The following is an 18,002-nucleotide window of genomic DNA, read 5'->3' as shown; positions in this document are numbered from 1 at the left end:
GTGTGCCCTTGCCATAGTCACTGTTCTATATTTGCTAGATAAGCAAGCAGAAGCCTCCCATAGGCCCATTCCATTCAACCACCATAACTACTTTAAACAAGAACTTCCAGAAGATGTGCGTGACTCCAGGTTTGCCCCCGTGGGAAGAGCTTTCTTCTCGTGGATCGGAGTGAGGGCCAATGAACAAATGATCAGAAATCTCTTCCTGACACTAGAAAAATTGGCTAATTCCACAGCCCGAGCAATTTCAGTTCAAAAATGGTTGCTTGACTCATTGCCCAAGGTAGTATTGCATAAATGTATAACCCTTGAGCTATATATTTGAGCAAGAAGGTGTCTCTGCAGTGGCAAATACGTCCTATTGTAAGTGGATAAATGCCTCTGGGGAAATAGAAACCCAACTACATAAGATTAGACAGCAAGCACATTGAGTAAAACAAGTTTCACCTAACAATCCACTGTCTCGATTTGTTCAGCTTGCTACCTTCAGGCCTGGGTTCCTGGCTTAGAACCATCCCGCAAATGGGGCTTATATTGTTGCTCTTAATCCTACTCTATGTCCTTGTTGTGAAGTTCTGTACCTATTGCTGGTTAAATCTCTGTAAAAGTGATGTGTCCAATAAGGTGATGCTGTCTCAGCACTTCAAGATGATCTCCAATGCCCATGACCTTGGAGAAACATAGACTTCAGATGTGAACTGCCTGAGAGTTCTCCCTTCTCACCTTCCTCATTATTCAAATGTGTCCTAAATGGTTTTCAACCACTATGTACTTTCCCTCCAACATAGAACATGACAACCAGGAAAGGCTCTTCCTGGCACTAAGGGACAGGACCACTATGTGCAGAGAACCTGACTGTTGATCAGCAATGCTATCAATGAAAGACCTTGATCAAAAGGGAAAAATGTGAAAATTAATTTTTTAAAAATTCCTTAATTAAATTGGGGTCAGAAAGTCCTATAGGGGGAGGTCTCACACCCATCACACATCGTCAATTACACCATCCAGGAAGAGAAAGAAGTTTGCATCTTGGACAGGAAGCAAAACTACTTTATGACTGAAAGAAGATTTTCACCCCATCTGGCAACAGCACGGTCAATGAGAAACACCACAGTTCAGCCAAGGAGAAGCCATTGCCTCTCTGAAATGTTACTTTCCCCCAATGGACTTTCATTTAGAACAACTCCTCCCTACTCCCCCTTTTTCTCTATAAAGGCAGTTCCTCTTTTTTATTAACTGGATTTGCCTACGGTTTGCCATAGTGTGCGTATCCAAAAATGCAATTCTTTTGGTTATTCCCCAATAAATTCATGTTGAGGATAAAATAACAGGTAAATTTGCTTTTTAAGTTGACAATACTAATTTTTATAGTCATTAATTCTTATATTTTCATCCTAATCATTTTCATTTGTATGCACACTATCACCTATATTAAATATATGTCAAACACATGTGATTATGCCCTTACCAAACTTTGTCCATGTATTAAGTTCACCTTAGAAATCATAAAGGCTAGGTTATTCATCATTTTAAGGTTACTTTTAATCCTCTCTTTTAGGACATCAATGAATCATTCCATCTTTTTTCACACATTTTCTTTTCTTTTTTTTTTTATCATGGGACAAACACTTAATCTGATATCTGCTCTCTTAACAAATTTTTAAGCATACAATACAGTATTGTTAACTAATTTGTATGGCAGACTTTTAGAATTTATTCATTTTCCATAATTGAATATTTATGCCTATTGAATAGCAATTATCCATTCCCCCTACTCCCAATCCCTTGCAACTACCATTTTACTCTCTGTGCCTATGTGTTTAACTATTTTAGAAACCTCATATAATTGGAACAATGCAGTATTTGTCCTTCTCTGATTGGCTTACTTCACTTTGCATAAAATACTCAAAGTTCATCTATATTGTCACACATGGCAAGATTTTCTTCCTTTTCATGGCTGAATAATATTGCACTGTATATATACGCCACATTTTCTTTATCCGTTGATCCATCCATGGGCATGTAGGGTTTTTTTCACATCTTTGCTATTGGGAATAATGCTGCTATGGACATGGGAGTGTTGGTATTTCTTTAAGATCCTGATTTCAGTTTTTTTAGATAAATATTCCAAGTGGCATTGCCAGATCATATGGTATTTCTATTTTTAATTTTTTGGGGGAAACTCCTTAGTGTTTCCATAGCACTTGCACCATTTTACATCCCCATCAATAGTGTACAAATGTTCCAATTTCTCCACATGCTTGTCTACGTCTTCCTTTTTTTTTTTTTTTTTTTTGATAATTGCCATCCTAACAGGTGTGAGGTGATAGCTTATGGTTTTGATTTGTATTTCCCTATGATTGGTGATGTTGAGCATCTTTTCACACATCTGTTGACCACTTGTATTTCTTTTTAGAGAAATGTCTATCCAAGTCTTATGCCCATAGGTTAAATCAAGTTATTAGTTTCTTGGCTATTGAGTTATACAAGTTCCTTATACATTTTTGATATTAACCCCTTGTTAGAAAGATGGTTGACAAACATATTCTCCCATTCTGTAGACTACCTTTTCATTTCTTTGACTGTTTCTTTTGCTATGCAGAAGCTTTTTAGTTCGATCAAGTCTCACTTGTCTATTTTGGTTTTTGTCGTCTGTGCTTTGGTGTCACAGCCAAGAAATTGTCAAGACTAATGTCGTGAAACTTTTCCCCTACCTTTTCTAGGAGTTTTACAATTTCAAATCTTATGTTTAAGTCATTAATACATTTTGAGTTTACTTTTGTATATGGTGTAAGATAAGGGCTCAACTTCATTCTTTTGCATGTGCATATTCATTTTTTTCAACACCATTTGTAGAAGAGACTATCCTTTCCCCAGTGTGTATTCTTGGTCCCATTATTGAAAAGCAGTTGATGGTGCATACAAAGGTTTATTCCTGGGCTATCTATTCTGTTCCCTTGAGCTATGTGTTTGTTTTCAATGACAGTAATATACTGTTTTAATTACTGTAGATTTGTAATATATTTTGAAATTAGGAAGTGTGATACTTCCAGCTTTATTCTTCTTTCTCAAGATTGTTTTGGCTCCTTGAGATCCCTTGTTTTTCTATATTAATTTTAGGATTATTTTTTCCATTTCTGTGAAAAATGCCATTGAGATTTTGATATGGATTGCATTGAATCTATAGGTCATTTGGGGTAGGATTAACATTATTAACAATATTGTCTTCCAATCCATGAATATGGGATGTATTTCCATTTATTTGTGTCCTGTTTAATTTCTCTCATCAATGTTTTCACAAGACTTTCACCTCCTCAGATAAGTTTATTCCTAAGTATTTTATTCTTTTCGATGCTATTGTAAATGAGATTGTTTTCTTAATTTCCTTTTCAGAGAGTTAATTTTTACTGTATAGAAAAACAACTGATTTTTCTATGTTGATTTTGCATCCTTCAACTCTATTGCATTTATTCATTAGTTTTAACAGTTTGTTTGTGGAGTCTTTAAAGTTTTCTACACATAAGGTGCTGTCATCTGCAAACAGAGAGAATTTAACTTCTTCCTTTCTGAGTTGGATGTCATTTATTTCCTTTTCTTGCCTAATTTCTCTGGCTAGGACGTCCAGTACTATGTTGAATAAAAGTGGTGAGAGTTGACATCCTTGTCTTATTCCTCAGCTCAGAGGAGGAAAAGCTTTTCACCATTGACTATGATGTTAGCTCTACTGTTCTCACATATGGCCCACCTTAAGTTGAGATACCTTCCTTCTGTACCTAATTTGTTGAGAGTTTTTATCATGAATGGTGTTGAATTTTGTAAAATACTTTTTCTCCATCTTTTGACATGATCATGTGGTTTTTGTCCTTTATTCTATTAATGTGATGTACCATGGGTATTAATTTTCATATGTTGAACCATCTCATGATCCAAGGGATAAATCACATTTGGTCATTGTGTGTTATCCTTCTAACATGCTCGTGAATTTGATTTAGGAGTATTTGTTCAGGATTTTCGCATTTGTGTTCATCAGGGATATCGGCCCGTAGCTTCCTTTTCTTGTAGTGTCCTTATCTGGCTTTGGTAGTGGAGTGTAATGTTGGCCTCATTAAATGAGTTTGAAGATACTCTTTCCATTTCAAATTTTTTGAGGCATTTGAGAATGATTGACATTAATTCTTCTTTAAATATTTAGTAGAATTCATTAGTGAAGGAGTCTGCTCCTGAGCTTTTGTTTGTTGGGAGATTTTTATTACTAATTCAACTCCTTACTAGCTATAGGTCTGTTCATATTTTCTATTTCTTCATGATTCAGTGTTGGTGGTTGTATGTTTCTAGTAGTTTATCCATTTCTTCTACACTATCCAGTTTGTTGGTATATAACTGTTGTTGTGTCAGAGTGTCCACGCCCACAATGGGATATTTTAGGGTAATGGGTACTAGGATTATGGGAAATTTAAGCAAGACAGTACTTCCAATGGCTAATATGGGCATACCTGTTTGTCTTCTACTTTATATTCAGTAACTCCTTTAAGACTTTTTGGAGTACCTCATTTAAATTTAGTAGGATCCCCAGATGTAATTACAATCTGAGCCTCTATATTGATTTAAGTCATGAAAGTTTGCCAATTGGTACACGTTAAAGTTAATTCAGAACCTGTGCAGTAGAGGCACAAAAGCTAACCTGTCCCTTTTCTCTTTTGACTATAGAAATTCTTTCAGTAAATTTTGGATTTCTACTTGGTCAAACTGGGGATTTTTTTTTTATTTTGTTTCCACCTCCTCTATTAAGGTCTCTCTCCCTTCCTCCCTCTTTTTGTCTCTCTCTCTCTCTTCTTTCCTTTCTTTTTTAATCACTGGATATACTTTGAGGGAGAGGTGGTCATCCCTTTTCGGCTCATATTTATAAATTTCTTACTCTAGAGAGCCTGAAATCAGTATTGTGAAGGTTAGTGGCATCCCCTATGGCAATAGTTGCTTTATAAGGCTTAAATCAAGTTTGAAAGGACCACTTCATTCTGCCACAGGTGTTTCATGGATGTTTTCCCCTATAATCCTGAGTATCAGAAACTTTGTTGCAACAGAGGCCTAGGCAGCAGCAGCAGAGGTATTTAACGGTCCTAGCGAGGAGTCCACCTTTAGAAGTGTGGATGTTAGTATGCCATCTAATGGCTGCTTTTTCCCTTTTCTCTGTCTCTTTTTTTACTTCCCAGAGATTGTTCTCTCATGAGCCTGATGGGCCAATACGTTATACAAGGTATAGTCTTTCCCCTCAGTTGTACATTCTCTCTCTCTCTCTGTGTATATATATATATATATATATATATATATATATGTGTGTGTGTGTGTGTGTGTGTGTGTGTGTGTGTGTGTATTCTCTTACATAACCACAGAACAATTATAAAATCAAATATTATAACATTGATACTATTATGAAATCCACAGTCCATATTAAATGCTTATCAATTCTTCTATTAATGTCTTTTGTGATGATTGTCCCTTTCCCCCAGTTCAGGATCCAATCTGTGATCATGCAATATATTTACTTGCTATGTCTTTGATCTTCCTTAATCTTGGATTCTCAGCTTCTGTTGCCTTTGACCTTGACATTTTGAGTAGCATAGAATAGTTATTTTGGAAACTGTCCAGACCCCAATTCGGATTTGGTTGATATTTTCTTATGCATTTTTTTCCAGCACAATTTTCAATCCTTACACAGGCAAAACCATTTTCGTTAGACACTTAACATGGCACTGCATCAAAGCCCAGCTTTTGGCTTCCATAAGCTTTACAGCAGTGGGCTTTAGAGACAGCCCTTTCAATTTCACGAGTCTGCTGTCTCACAGTTTCATGAGGCTCCATGATTAAGCCTTTATGGATAGGATTATGAAATGCCACAGAACTCTTCAAAGAGACCTCAAGCTAACAGGGCATTTAAATCATCTACACCTAAGACTGTTTTTTTCATAAATCTGCCTAAATATTAGGCTCACTTATTAAAAAAAAAATTGCAGTTACTTTTTTTATAAGAACTATTTGAACTATTTATACATACAGTAAAACTCGCTTTTTACAATGAGGTTTTACAAATGCTTGGGTTCTTATAACCACAACTGCAGAGAGGATACTGAATAATTACAACACCCCAAAGAGTTCTTCTGTGCATTCTTGGTATTCAGATCATCTTCCCACCTCAAATTCCTGGCAACCACGGACCCGGTCTCAGTATCAGTTGTCAACTTAAAAAGCAAACTTCACCTGTTATTTTATCCTCAAAATGAGTTTATTCAGGAATAGCCAAAAGAATTACAATCCAGGATGTGCATGTTATGGGAAGCCATAGGCAAATCCAGAAAACAAAGAGGAAGAGCTGCTTTGATAGGGAAAAAGGGGGACCAGGAAAGAGCTGTTCTAAAGGTAACACCACTTGGGGAAAGTAAGAGATCAGGGCTGCAAACAACTTCTCATTGGCTGAGCTGGGGCATTTCTCAATGGCTGGGCTATTGCAGGGTGGGGAGAAAAGTCTTCCTTCAAAAGTAAATTAGTTTTACTTCCTGTAGGAGATGCAAGCTTCAATCTCTTCCTGTTAGGTGTAATCAATGACGTATGATAGGCCATTAGGGCTTCCCCTACAGGTCCTCCCAATTCCAATTTAGTCAAGGTTTCCTTTACTAATTGCCACACAATATTTTTCCCTTTCCAAAATTTTATATAAATGGAGTATGACTTGTGTCCTTCTAGGAAGATGGCCCTATGAAGACAGATGCACACAGGGGGAGCACCATGTGATGACAAAGGCCAAGTTTAGAGTTATGCAGCTGCAAGCCAAGGAGCTCCAAAGATTGCCAGCAAACCACCAGAAGGTAAGAAGAGGCAGGAAAGGATTCCCTTATGGGTTTTAAAAGGAGGTTGGCCCTGTTGACACCTTGATTTTGGACTTCTAGCTTCCAGACCAAGAAGATACATTTCTGTTGCTTTAAGCCTCACAGTTCATGGGGGATTGGTACAGTCATCCTAGGAATCTAGTAGAAGGGCTACAGCACAGTACCTGGCATAATAGGCAATGATTCATGCCAGTTTCTCTTGTTGTATGGAAGAACAGGTGTGAGTGTGTGTATGTGTATGTGTGTGTGTGTGTGTGTCTGCATGTGTTAACTCTAGAGACTTTGGTTTGGCAGAAGAGGGTGTGAAAAATGAACCACACAGACATATTACCATTCCATCCTCCCATTCCTGCAGCCATTGAGTTTTTAAAGCTCTTCAGCACTGAGCTGTGTTTTGAATTTCACATAATCCTACGAGGAAGGAGGCAGATGAGAAAGTGAGGCCAGAGAGAGGCTCAAGAAGGCGCAAGAAGTTAGCAGCAGAGCCTGGACTAGAATCCAGGGCTCCTGTTCCCTCCTCCGCCCTAGCACTATCTCTGCTGGCCTGAGTAGTTCGCCGTTCCAGAGCACCAGAGCTGAGAGTGTCCTCTCTGCGCCAGTGTGATCCAGGCATTGGTGGCTAGAATGTGACTTCTCTCGGCACCTTTGTAATGCATTGATGGACTCCTGCTTTCTCTTTTCCAGATGTAAGTTTGAGGATTATGGGGATTAATACTAGTTCTCTTCCTCTCCCTCCCCTACAAGGCAAAGACCATCTGGCCACCCTATCTTCCCAAGGAAATGGGGCTCATTGGCAGAGCCCCGCTAGCTTCAGCCCCCTCCTCTCTTGACTTTTTCTCAGAAGGAACATTCAGCTTGCAGAACTGACGTTTGCTAGCAGAGGGGCTCAGAATGCAGTTCCCAAAGATGTGTTCAGGGGAACCTCTGATGCTAAAATTCTGAGCGTCCAGAGTTCCAGGCATCAGTGATTCAAATACTCTGAGGTGACAGTTCTGGGAGTTTGAGATTCCAAGATTATTAATTGTGGACTTTGCAGTTCCAAGATTTGACAGTTTTGTTACACCACAATTCTAAGATTCCCCCAGTCGAGGTTTCTTGAAGCCTCTTAAGATGACATGCACACAGGTGGATGAGGTTTGATTTTGACACTAGATTCTTAACGAGTTTATAATAATGAAAAGTATGACTCTAGGAATCCATCCTTAACCTCCTTCAATGAGGAGGAAGCAGCCAATTCATGGAACTCAAGTTGCAAGACACAGAAAATGGAAATTGAGAAACTTGAGAATCAGAGCCAGTGATGAAATGTACAGGGTTCAAAAGACCAGGCTTCCCTTCACTTGATCTCAATCACGGGTCCTTCAAGTCCAGCAAGTTTTGTGAGGGTGGGGTCTGTGTAGCATTTAGATGTATGGCTACATCTGAATCTAGATCTAACACACGGACCTAAGGCTGATGCCGCTTCTAAGGGAAGCTACACTAACTTATTTAAGAGGAGGCATGTGATTCTGAGAATTTTAAGTCTCATATCTGGAGATAAGACCCCAGATCCATCAGAGTCCTGCCTTGAGAATCTCATAGGAAATATGAGTTCATCCATACTCTCAGGCCAACATACAATCATATACCACCAGCCACACATGCCTGCACACTCACATACATGTACATGGCTGTGCTATGACTAAAGATCTCTCAGAATTCTCTGAAAGTTTTTCTCTCCCTCAACCACTTCACAAAGAGGTCTGACTACTGTCCCCAGGTCTTACTCTGATTGACACAGTGGCCTTATCTGGCGGGAGGCATGAAGTATTCCCTGGCATCCAAAGTATGAACAAGTGGGCAAGAGTGTAGGCAAGTGTGTATTTGAAGCCATGTCATCCACCTGTCAGAGTTCTGGAAAAATCCCCTGGACAGAGCTGTTAGGTAATAAACTAAGCTGTTGCTTTGCATTTGAGGAGGGGGTGCCTTTTGAGAATCTAGCCAATGGACTGTGGGCCAAGTAGAGCCATCTCTGCACAGATCTGTGCTCAAGTACTTGCTGAGCACTTACTGTGTTCTGTATACCCTAGGATAGAGACTTAGTCTACCTGAGCCTCAGCTTTGTCACCTGTAAAATGCGCATGAACACTGTTCCCTGTCTCATAGGTTGTAAGCAGTAAGTGAGGTGAGCATGTTACGATTTTAGCATAGAGCTGACACAGAGTAAGTGCTCAGTAAATAACAGCTCTCTTCTTCCTCACTTTTTAGGGTAAAGTGTCCCTTCCTCTCATCCCAGCTCTGAAGGAGCTATCTGTACCAACGAGAAGAGACAGAGCCCGTTCTGTTTCTTCTTCCACTCCTATCCACCTTGCCCCTCGAAACTCCCCCCAGCCCACCCCCATGCTTAGCCCCGCCCCTCCCGCTGGCCCCACCTTTCAGCTAGCCAAGCCCAGGCTCCCTCTCCCCTACTTGCTCCTCCCACTAGCGCTGTCCTGGCACAGCCCTGGCTTAGCGGGGCTGGAGGCTCATGGTGTAGTTTCTTGGAATGCTGGCAAAGCCCACGTGTTTCGGGGACACGTCGATATCCTGGGGCGACTGAGGGTACCTGAAGCAGAAATTCTGCATGATGGTGGTGAGGAAGAGAAAGAGCTCCATTCTAGCCAGGCCTTCTCCAAAGCAGTACCGCTTACCTGAAGAGACGAGATGGGAGGGGCGGAGGTGAGGCCAACTCTCACCACTGCCTCGACCCACTACCAGACGCCAGCTGCATTCTCTCCGGGAGGAGAGGCTGGCATATGGTGGCCTGAGACATTTCTGAGAAATCTCTAACCCTCTCTGAGCCTCATTATCCGGTGTACCTGGGATGGGGGCGAGCCATACCAGGCTGTAACAATGAGAACTTTAGATGCCCCTTCTCCTTGAATACACACTCAAATATGGCTGCTGTGCTGTCATCTCCTTCCCAGCCATCTGAAGAATTTAAGTGACCTGGGACAAATCTCTAACTCACTCTAGGCCTTTGTTTTCCCCAGCTCTGAAAGGGGTATAAGCATCCCTTTGCTTTTTCCTGGACCCAGGTACTTGGTAGTTATGGGAGTTGCAGAGAGTTGCCTCCAAGGTAGATTCTAAGAGGGACTGCCAAGGTAGAGAAAGAGACCAGACTATACCTCAGAGAGAGAAGGAAGCCCCTGTGGGTGTGAGTGGTGGCTTGGCAGCAGATAGTGGTCTCTTACCAATGGAGAAAGGCACAAAAGCATCACTCTTCTTAAACTGCCCCTTCTCATCCAGGAAGTGCTGGGGGTTGAAATCGTGGGGATTGGAGAAGAACTTGGGGTCTCTCAGGACGGAGCCCAGCATAGGGAACACTTCAGTGCCCTGGTGGGGAGGAGGCCAGAGGATTTGATAAGGCAGAGTAGGAGATGGGTGTGCAGAAAGCCCATGGGGGTTGGAGGGGGAATTTGGGCAGCCCAGATAAAGAGAAATGGGAGACATGGGAGTTTGGGTCCTTTGAGGGACCTTAGATTCATGTCCCTGAGGTAGGAAGTTGGTGTTTCATAGGGTCTGTTTTTCCAAGGCCAAAGATTTGGGGTAATGGGTGGTCATATTCTCTGAGACAGGAAATTCAAGAGATGGGAAGTTTCTTCCCTGAGAAGGGAAGTTTGAAGAACACGAATTCCATGACTCTTGAGGCTTGAGGTCTGGAGGACAAGCAGTTCATGTCTCTCAAGGCAGGAGGCTGGAGTGACATGGGGGTTCATGTTCTCTGAGAGAGGACATTTGGGGAACATGGGGTTCATATTCCCTGAGGCAAGAGGTCGGCGGAGAGATGGAATTCAGGAGTCTCTGAGTGGGAAGGTTGAAGGGATGTGGTGGTTGGGAGTCTTTGACTGAGGGAGTCGGACAGGGGCTGAGGAGCTTCTAAGGGGGATGGGGTCACAGGGAGCAGATTGGAGGTCCCTCTAGGCAGGGCAGAGCAGCACCTTGGGGATGAGGAAGCCCCGAAACTTGGTATCCTTGGTAACTCTACGGGCCAGGCTCATGGGGATCACATCTCCAAATCTTTGGATTTCGTGGATCACTGCCTCTGTGTAGGGCATCTTGGCCCGGTCCTCAAACTTGGGCTGACGGTTCTTGCCAATCACTCGATCAATCTCCTCATGAACCTTGGCTGGGGGGAGGAAGGGAATATGTTTAGGTATCTAGGGGTCTGAGGGCCGGGATGATAGTCCAAGTGTGAACAACTATACGTCCATTTGTGACATTTACGTGTTCAAAACAGACATCTGCCATACGCATTGTTAGCCCAGGTCTCTGTTCACCTGATCGTACCAGAATCATAGGAAAAGTCCAAGGGGGGAGTCTTCGGGGATGGTCTGCAATCAGGGCAGGGAGTGGCACTCGGTAGGCTTAGCATAGGAGCCATCCAATCAATTCTGATATTTCAAATATTTTAACAGCTGGTGAAACTTGACTGGTGCCCATCAGCTAAATATCACCCAGTCTCAGGATAGCAGGGCGTGTCTGAGGATCCGGGGATCTGAGAGAGTTGGGAACATTGCCGTGGGCTTACAGGATTTTTGAGGATCTGTGACCCCGACTTTCATGCTCCTTCCTGTCTTACCTTCTATATCTGGGTGCTTCATCAGCAGCAGGAAGCCATAACGCAGGGTTGTGCTGATCGTTTCTGTGCCAGCAATGAAGAGGTTCAACGTGGTTATCACCAGGTTCTTCAAGTAGAACTCCGTGTTAGGGTTCGTCTGTTCCTGCAGTGAGAGAGGGCTTCAGACCGAACCCACTCCTCCATGCTCTCGGGGCCATTCTGGGGTTTGTCTTTGGGCCTGTTTCTCCTAAATCCAGAGCAAAGGTGGGAAGAGGAACCCTAGTTCTTTCAGGCTCTCTCTGCTCTGCAAGCCTTTGCCCCAGATGCTGGCTCTGCCCGAAATGCTCTTCTCACATTCTTTGCCAGCTGACTGTCCTTTAATTATCACCTTAGTGGTCACTTTTTATGGTAGGAATATTTAGAAAGAGAGGCGTAGTGAGAGACACTGAGTGAGAAAGAGGAACAAAGATGGCATGATAGAATGAGTCAGAGAGAGTTAAAGAGAGACTGACGTTCTGAGACTCAGAAACAGAATTTTAAGCAACAGCATCTTGTTCCTTCACTAAAAATCTTGAAGCTTACTATAGAGGAATCCCTCCCTTGTTCCTTTCACCTTCGACTTCACACTCCATAAAGCCTCCTCTCCTTTCTTCACAAAAGTGAGATTGACCTCCAGATGGGGGAGGGGACCTCCACTGTCTCATGGTAAAGCCAGGTGACCTGTCCGCACAGGTGCATCTGATTACCAGGGAACGAAAGGTAAGAGAGCATGGTGGCTAAAAGCACCAGTGTTAGAGTCAGAGAGACCACGACTGGACCTAGTGTCCACTGCTTCCTTGCTGTGTGACATCAGGCAGTCCACTTATACTCCCTAGGCCTCACTTCCCTCAGTTGTAAAACTGCGGTCATAATAGAACCTCCTTCAAGAGCTGTTCTGAGTTTTAAGTAGGCGAATACCGTGAAGCACTTAACATAGTGCCTGGCACATGGTAGTGTTATGGAAGTGCTTGCTGTTATGATTTGCATGCACACGACTGGCCCTGGGTAAGGGCTCAGTAGATGGAACAGTGGCGGCTAATTATAACTTGAATTGTGAGGTTTATTGTGATAGGGGACTCATTCGAATGGGCCTCTGTTCTCCTCCATCCCCAGCCTGATTTCCCTTTGCCTGGCTTTGGACCTGCCCGCCTGGCTGCTGGGGTGTACCTGCTGCATGCGGATGAGGAAGGAGTCGATGAAGTTCCGCGGGGAGTTGGGATCCAGGGTGCGTTGGTTCTGCTCCACCTTCTTGGCTATGAAGTCCTCCAGGCCCTGCAGCTCCTTAAAGGCCTGTTGCTGTGGCCCTGGCAGGTGTTTCATCACTGAGTAGAACATCTCATAGAGCTAAGAGTGGGGGACAGAGGAAGAAAAGGGAAGGACAGTTGTTAGTGGGCAGGACTCGATGGCAGTGGGACCTGTCTCAGGGCCAGGAAGGCACTGGGTTAAAGGCACCTGCCCAGGTGTTGAGGTATTTAGATGGGGCTGGATGGGAATAGATATCTAAGTGTACACATGAGTTAATTGTTAGGGCCCCTGTCCAAGAATTTAGGTGAGATGGATTGGGACATGTATAGGGTTCAGATATTCAGATGAGGCTGGTTTGGGAGCACACAGCTAGGTGTTCAGATATTCAGTTGAGATGGGTTTGGGAGACACCTGTCCAGGTGTTAAGCTATTCAAGCGGGTCTGGTATTGGGAGGGTCACTTGTCTAGGTGTTTAGACATTCAGGTGGGCTCAGTAGGAGACAACTGTCCAGATATTTTGGGGACCTGGACTGGGGGCTTCTGTACAGCTGTTCAGATATTAAAGTGGGATTAATAAGCAGATGTTAAAGTTGGGATGATAACTGTTTGAGTGTTCAGATATTCAAATAGCCTGATAATGGGCACTGATAATGGGCACTTATGTAGGTGTTTGAGTGGGCTGGGTTGAGGGACACTTATTTCAGTGTTTAGGGGAACCGTCTACCCAGGTGTTTAAATGGTTACGGGAGTTGGCTGGGATACCTGTCCAATTGTTCAGATATTTAAGTGCATCTGGTACAGGTTGCTTGTTAGGTAATCCAGTGGGCTGGTTTAGGACAACTTTGTAGATATCAAATGATTTTGATGGCTTGTATTTTGCAGCACCAGGTGTTGAGGGTGGGCTGAGGTGGTCATTTGTCCAGATGTTAAGGAATTCAGATGGAAAGATGGACTATTGTAACAGGGAGCACCTGTGAGATATTAAGGTAAGATAGGATGGGAACACCTGCCCAGGTGAGAGAGCTGGGTTGAGGGCATGAATCTTGCTCTGGTTCTGTTTTTGGGTTGGGGGAGGGTGAAGACATTTGAAGAAATATCCAGATGTCAGTAGAGACTGAGTGTTGGGCACTTGTCCTGGATTCTAGTGCAAGCGTTAATTGTCCAAGAGTCGGGGCTGGATTTGTGGAACCCTGTCTGGAGGAGATTGGGAGTTTGGGACACCTGTCTCCCTGTGGAGGAGCACTTGGCATGTTGTAGTAGGGACATGGTAGAGCCAGGCTAGGATGGGTTACCTGCCCCGTAGATGTAGCTGTGAACTGGAAGTTTCCCAGCATCATACGCAGCAGTGACAGGAACTCTTTGTCCTCATAGTCAAAGCGGTTCCCAAAGACAATGGAGCTGATGACATTGGAGACAGCTTGGCTCAGGAAGAAGGTGGGATCAATGAAGTTGCCTGGGGAGTGGAGTGGGATCGGGGAGAGATGGATTTGGGGGAGAGTCAACTCAACAGTCAGATGCCAGTCTGAGAATTTGAGGGAGGAACTGAAGTGATGAGCCAAACTTCCAGGACCAGATCCCAGAGCTGAGAGCCCCAGGCCTTCCCTCGACCTAGTCCTCTTCCCACGTCAGAACGCATGTGTCCCCATCAGGTGCTTAACTTCTCCTTCCCAGGTACTCCAGGGTCCCCCACTCACCACACGTGCTCCGGAAGGCCTCGATGAGGAAGCCCGCCTCCTCCTGGATGCGCTCCTCAATGCCACGCTTACCCACTCCGAAGTCCCTCAGTGTGGTGATGGAGAAGCGCCTGAGCTGCTTGGCCCGCTCCCCATTGCTGAATGCCACACCTGGGGAGGGAGCATAGGAGTGGAGAAAGGGCAGAGAGGGGCAGGGGCACAACACAGACCAGCCCCGGGGACCCTGAGAAGTACAGAGAGCTCAGTAGAGAGAGAAGACATGGGTAAAAGATGGAGAGACTCAGAGAGAAAGCCAGCAGAGAGAGAAACAGCAGAAAACAGGGAGATGTAGAAACTCATGGTCAGAGAAATACAGAAAGAGAGACTGACTTGGAAGAACAATATGAGAAGGAGAGAGACAAGACAGATAAAAGATATACACTGATAAAAGAGATACAATGAGACTCATGAGGAGAGAGAAGAGAGGGAGGGAGGGAAGTGAGATACGTGGAGATTTGAGAGGTGGATATAAAAATGTGAAAAATTCTAAAACTGAGCCTAGAGAAGAAAGGAAAATATGGAGAGAGAAACAAAGGTGGTCTGGAGAGAGGAGAGACCCACCAGGAGACAGAATCATGCGGAATTTGAAGCAGAAATAATGTGAGATTCTAAGATTAAGGAAGAAGAAAGAGAGGAAGAGGGAGAGAGAAACACGGGGAAGCACAGAAGCTGAGAAGAAGAAAAAGACAAAAGACACATGGAGACAGAAGACAAGGGTTCCAAAGCAGAAATCAAGAGGTTCTAACAGATACAGAGAAGGAAGAGACATCTAGTGAGAAGGAACGGGGAGATGGGGCAGAGACAGGCAGGCAGAAGTAGAGAGGCAGAAACTCTAAGATGATTTAGAGACAAAAGGAGAGACACCAATGAACAGAGATGGGGCCAGAGAAGACAGAAGGCTGTGTCACAGCCTGAGGGGGTGGGGGAGGCAGGAGAAAGCTGAGAACCCCAGTGAAGCCACCAAGTCAGCCTGCCCTTATTCCCACACCAAGACCCCCCCTCACCATAGCCTTTGAAGATCCAGTTGAAGGTGGCCTGCTCTCCTCGTCCACTGAATTCCTCAGCCTGGTCCAACAGAGCCTCCTTCACAGCATCGTATCCACATAGCACCACGACCCGGCGGGGCCCCAGGTGAACTGTGAACACTGGCCCATAGCGCTTGCCTATCTGATGGTGGTAGGTGCGAGTGGTTAGAGGGAGCACCCCTACTCTGAACTGGCCCTGAACCCAGACCTCAAGTAACAGGATGAATTTCCCCACAGGTTCTGACAGTTGAGGAGCTGGACATCCCACAATCTGGTATTTCCTGCCTAGGATCCTGATGATGAACCTTCAAAATTCCCCTTTCCTGAGACTCTGGTGCAACTTTGTCAATCCCCTGCCACAAAAACCCAGCCAACTGGTCAGGCACACACACCCACCCCATTCCACCCATCTCCCTCCTGGCGGCACCTTCATGAGGGAGTCACATATCCGCTCTGTGTCCAGCTGCAGGTAGTTCCCGATGAAGGGCAATGGGGTGGGTCCAGGAGGCAGCCTTCCCCAGAGCTTTCTCTGCCGCCAGACAGACATCAATACCATTAAAGTCAGGCAGGACAGCAAAGCCACCAGAAGCAGCCCTGAGGCCAGCATGGTGGCACTGAAAGTGACAGTCAGATGGTGATGGCTGGGAAGGTTTGCCTTTATACTACCTGGGAGAGATGGTGGATTTTGGTCCTGATTGTGTAATTGTCTCATTTCATCTCCAAACTACACCCCCGACCATGCTCCCTGCCTAGCTTGGGACACAGCCAGCAGGGAAGGAGGAGGGGGACCCCAGGGCAGATGAACAGGGAGTGGGACCAATAGGGGGAGCAGTAGATAAATGCCAGAACTGAAGGTATGGGACTATTTGCATGGTGGAGCCCTGAGCTTGGGATTTCTGGTCTTAGAGTGAGAAGCGAACCCAAAGTTGTGCATTTTGGAGTCTCAAGAGGGAAGAATCTAAAGATCTGGATTTAGGATTTTGGAATGTGATATAATGCGTGGTTCTTGATTTGGAGGTCTTTTGTTGAGGAGGGATGTAGGTTTAAAGGTCTCAGGAGGTGAGGTTCCAGGGAATGGATTTGAGGATCTTGAGGTGAGGAAGAACCCCAGGCTGTGGCTGTGGGGTTTCTGGGTGGAAAAGTATACAGAGAGTGAAGCTGGATCAGTGAGTCAGCACCTGACCCCAGGTATTGACCCACTGTTGTTTTGGACACATTGCCACCTCTTACTGCCCAGAATCCTCAGTGAGATGGCAAAGCAAGGTCAGGATAGGTGACAGAATTGCCCATCTCTGGTTGGAAAAGAGGTTGAAGTCCAGAGTCACATTTCAGTGAAAATTTCCACAGAATAGGAGAGGAGTATGATCCTAGTTGGCAGAGGGACTTGGCAGGACTTGTGTAAATAGTGATGAAAACTACCAGCATGATACCAAAAAGTACCTACTGTCTCAAGCATTATAATTTACGGAGAGCTCCACTGGCCCCCTTCCCAGATCCTTCAGGAAGCTCACTAGGTTGATTACCTCATTACTGTTATTATTGTCATTCTTAATGTTTCCCATTTTATATATAGGCATAAGGGGACAGAAAACAGAGACTGTACACGGCTCACATGTGACTCCCATCTCTCCTGCTCTGCACTCTTATGCCCCCTTTCTGGGACTGAGTTTTCCCACCAATGTAAAGGGAGTATTTGAGAAGAGAAGGTAAGTATTTGAGGATGTCTGAAGCTCCCTTTAGAGGTAATTCCTGATTTGTCAGGGCTGTTATTAGCTGACAGAGGGAACTATAGCAGGATAGATTTGGGTAAAGTCCAGTGTCGGGAACAGAGATGGGTCCAGGGATTTTGAAAGTGGAAGTAGAGAAAAGATGAGTAGCCCTGCTGTCCTTCCCTCTTTGTCATTCTTCGTTACTAATAATGACAGTTGCTCTTTGGTGAAACTAACTGTGAAAATTAAGTCTACGTATACATGATCTTATCAAATCATTACAACAATGGGGCTGGTTCATCATCATCCTAATTTTGCAGTTCAGAAGACCAGAACTCCATAAAGCCCCTTGTTTGAGGTCACACAGGTAGAAGTGAGAGACCTAGAATTTGAACTCTCTTCCCTTCTTCATCATTGACTGGTATAGCCCAGCCTGGGGGAAGGGGAGACCAAGTTTAGCAACAGGTAAGTGCTGAGATTGGCTTCAGCATTGGACACAGAGATTACACTGGCGTCAAGTCAGCCTGGAGAGGGAACGGCATCATGTTGGTATTGAGTTGGACCCCTGGTAGACACCAGGATTGAAAACATGTTGGCACTGAACTTGATACCAAGAGAGCATTAATAGAGCCACTTCTGGTACCAAAAGGGCTCTTTAGGTAGGCCCAGGTGGTCATTGAGGCTGGCCTCAGGAGGACATAAGGATGGCACCGTATAGGCTCTGAACTTAGTCTCAGCAGGCTCTGACATGAGCATCAGGCAGGAGCTGAGATTGGTCCTATGTGGGCCTG

General features: G+C 44.4%; 1 protein-coding gene across 1 annotated transcript; it reads right to left on the bottom strand.

The window, feature by feature from the left end:
• Window positions 1–6,261: 6,261 nt before the first annotated feature.
• Window positions 6,262–16,647, bottom strand: LOC103543364 (cytochrome P450 2A13-like). The gene is made up of 9 exons (XM_070632781.1): window positions 15,930–16,647; window positions 15,482–15,644; window positions 14,439–14,588; window positions 14,037–14,197; window positions 12,667–12,843; window positions 11,482–11,623; window positions 10,841–11,028; window positions 10,094–10,235; window positions 6,262–9,550 (listed from the first exon to the last, which is right to left on the bottom strand). The coding sequence occupies exons 1-9, from the start codon at window positions 16,212–16,214 to the stop codon at window positions 9,369–9,371; spliced, it is 1,590 nt and encodes a 529-aa protein (XP_070488882.1). The 5' UTR covers window positions 16,215–16,647; the 3' UTR covers window positions 6,262–9,368.
• Window positions 16,648–18,002: the final 1,355 nt, after the last annotated feature.

The sequence above is a fragment of the Equus przewalskii genome, chromosome 9 (assembly GCF_037783145.1).
Source record: "Equus przewalskii isolate Varuska chromosome 9, EquPr2, whole genome shotgun sequence".
Classification (NCBI taxonomy): domain Eukaryota; kingdom Metazoa; phylum Chordata; class Mammalia; order Perissodactyla; family Equidae; genus Equus; species Equus przewalskii.
Note: the sequence above shows the minus strand (reverse complement) of the source record. Positions and strands in the feature narration are given on the sequence as shown.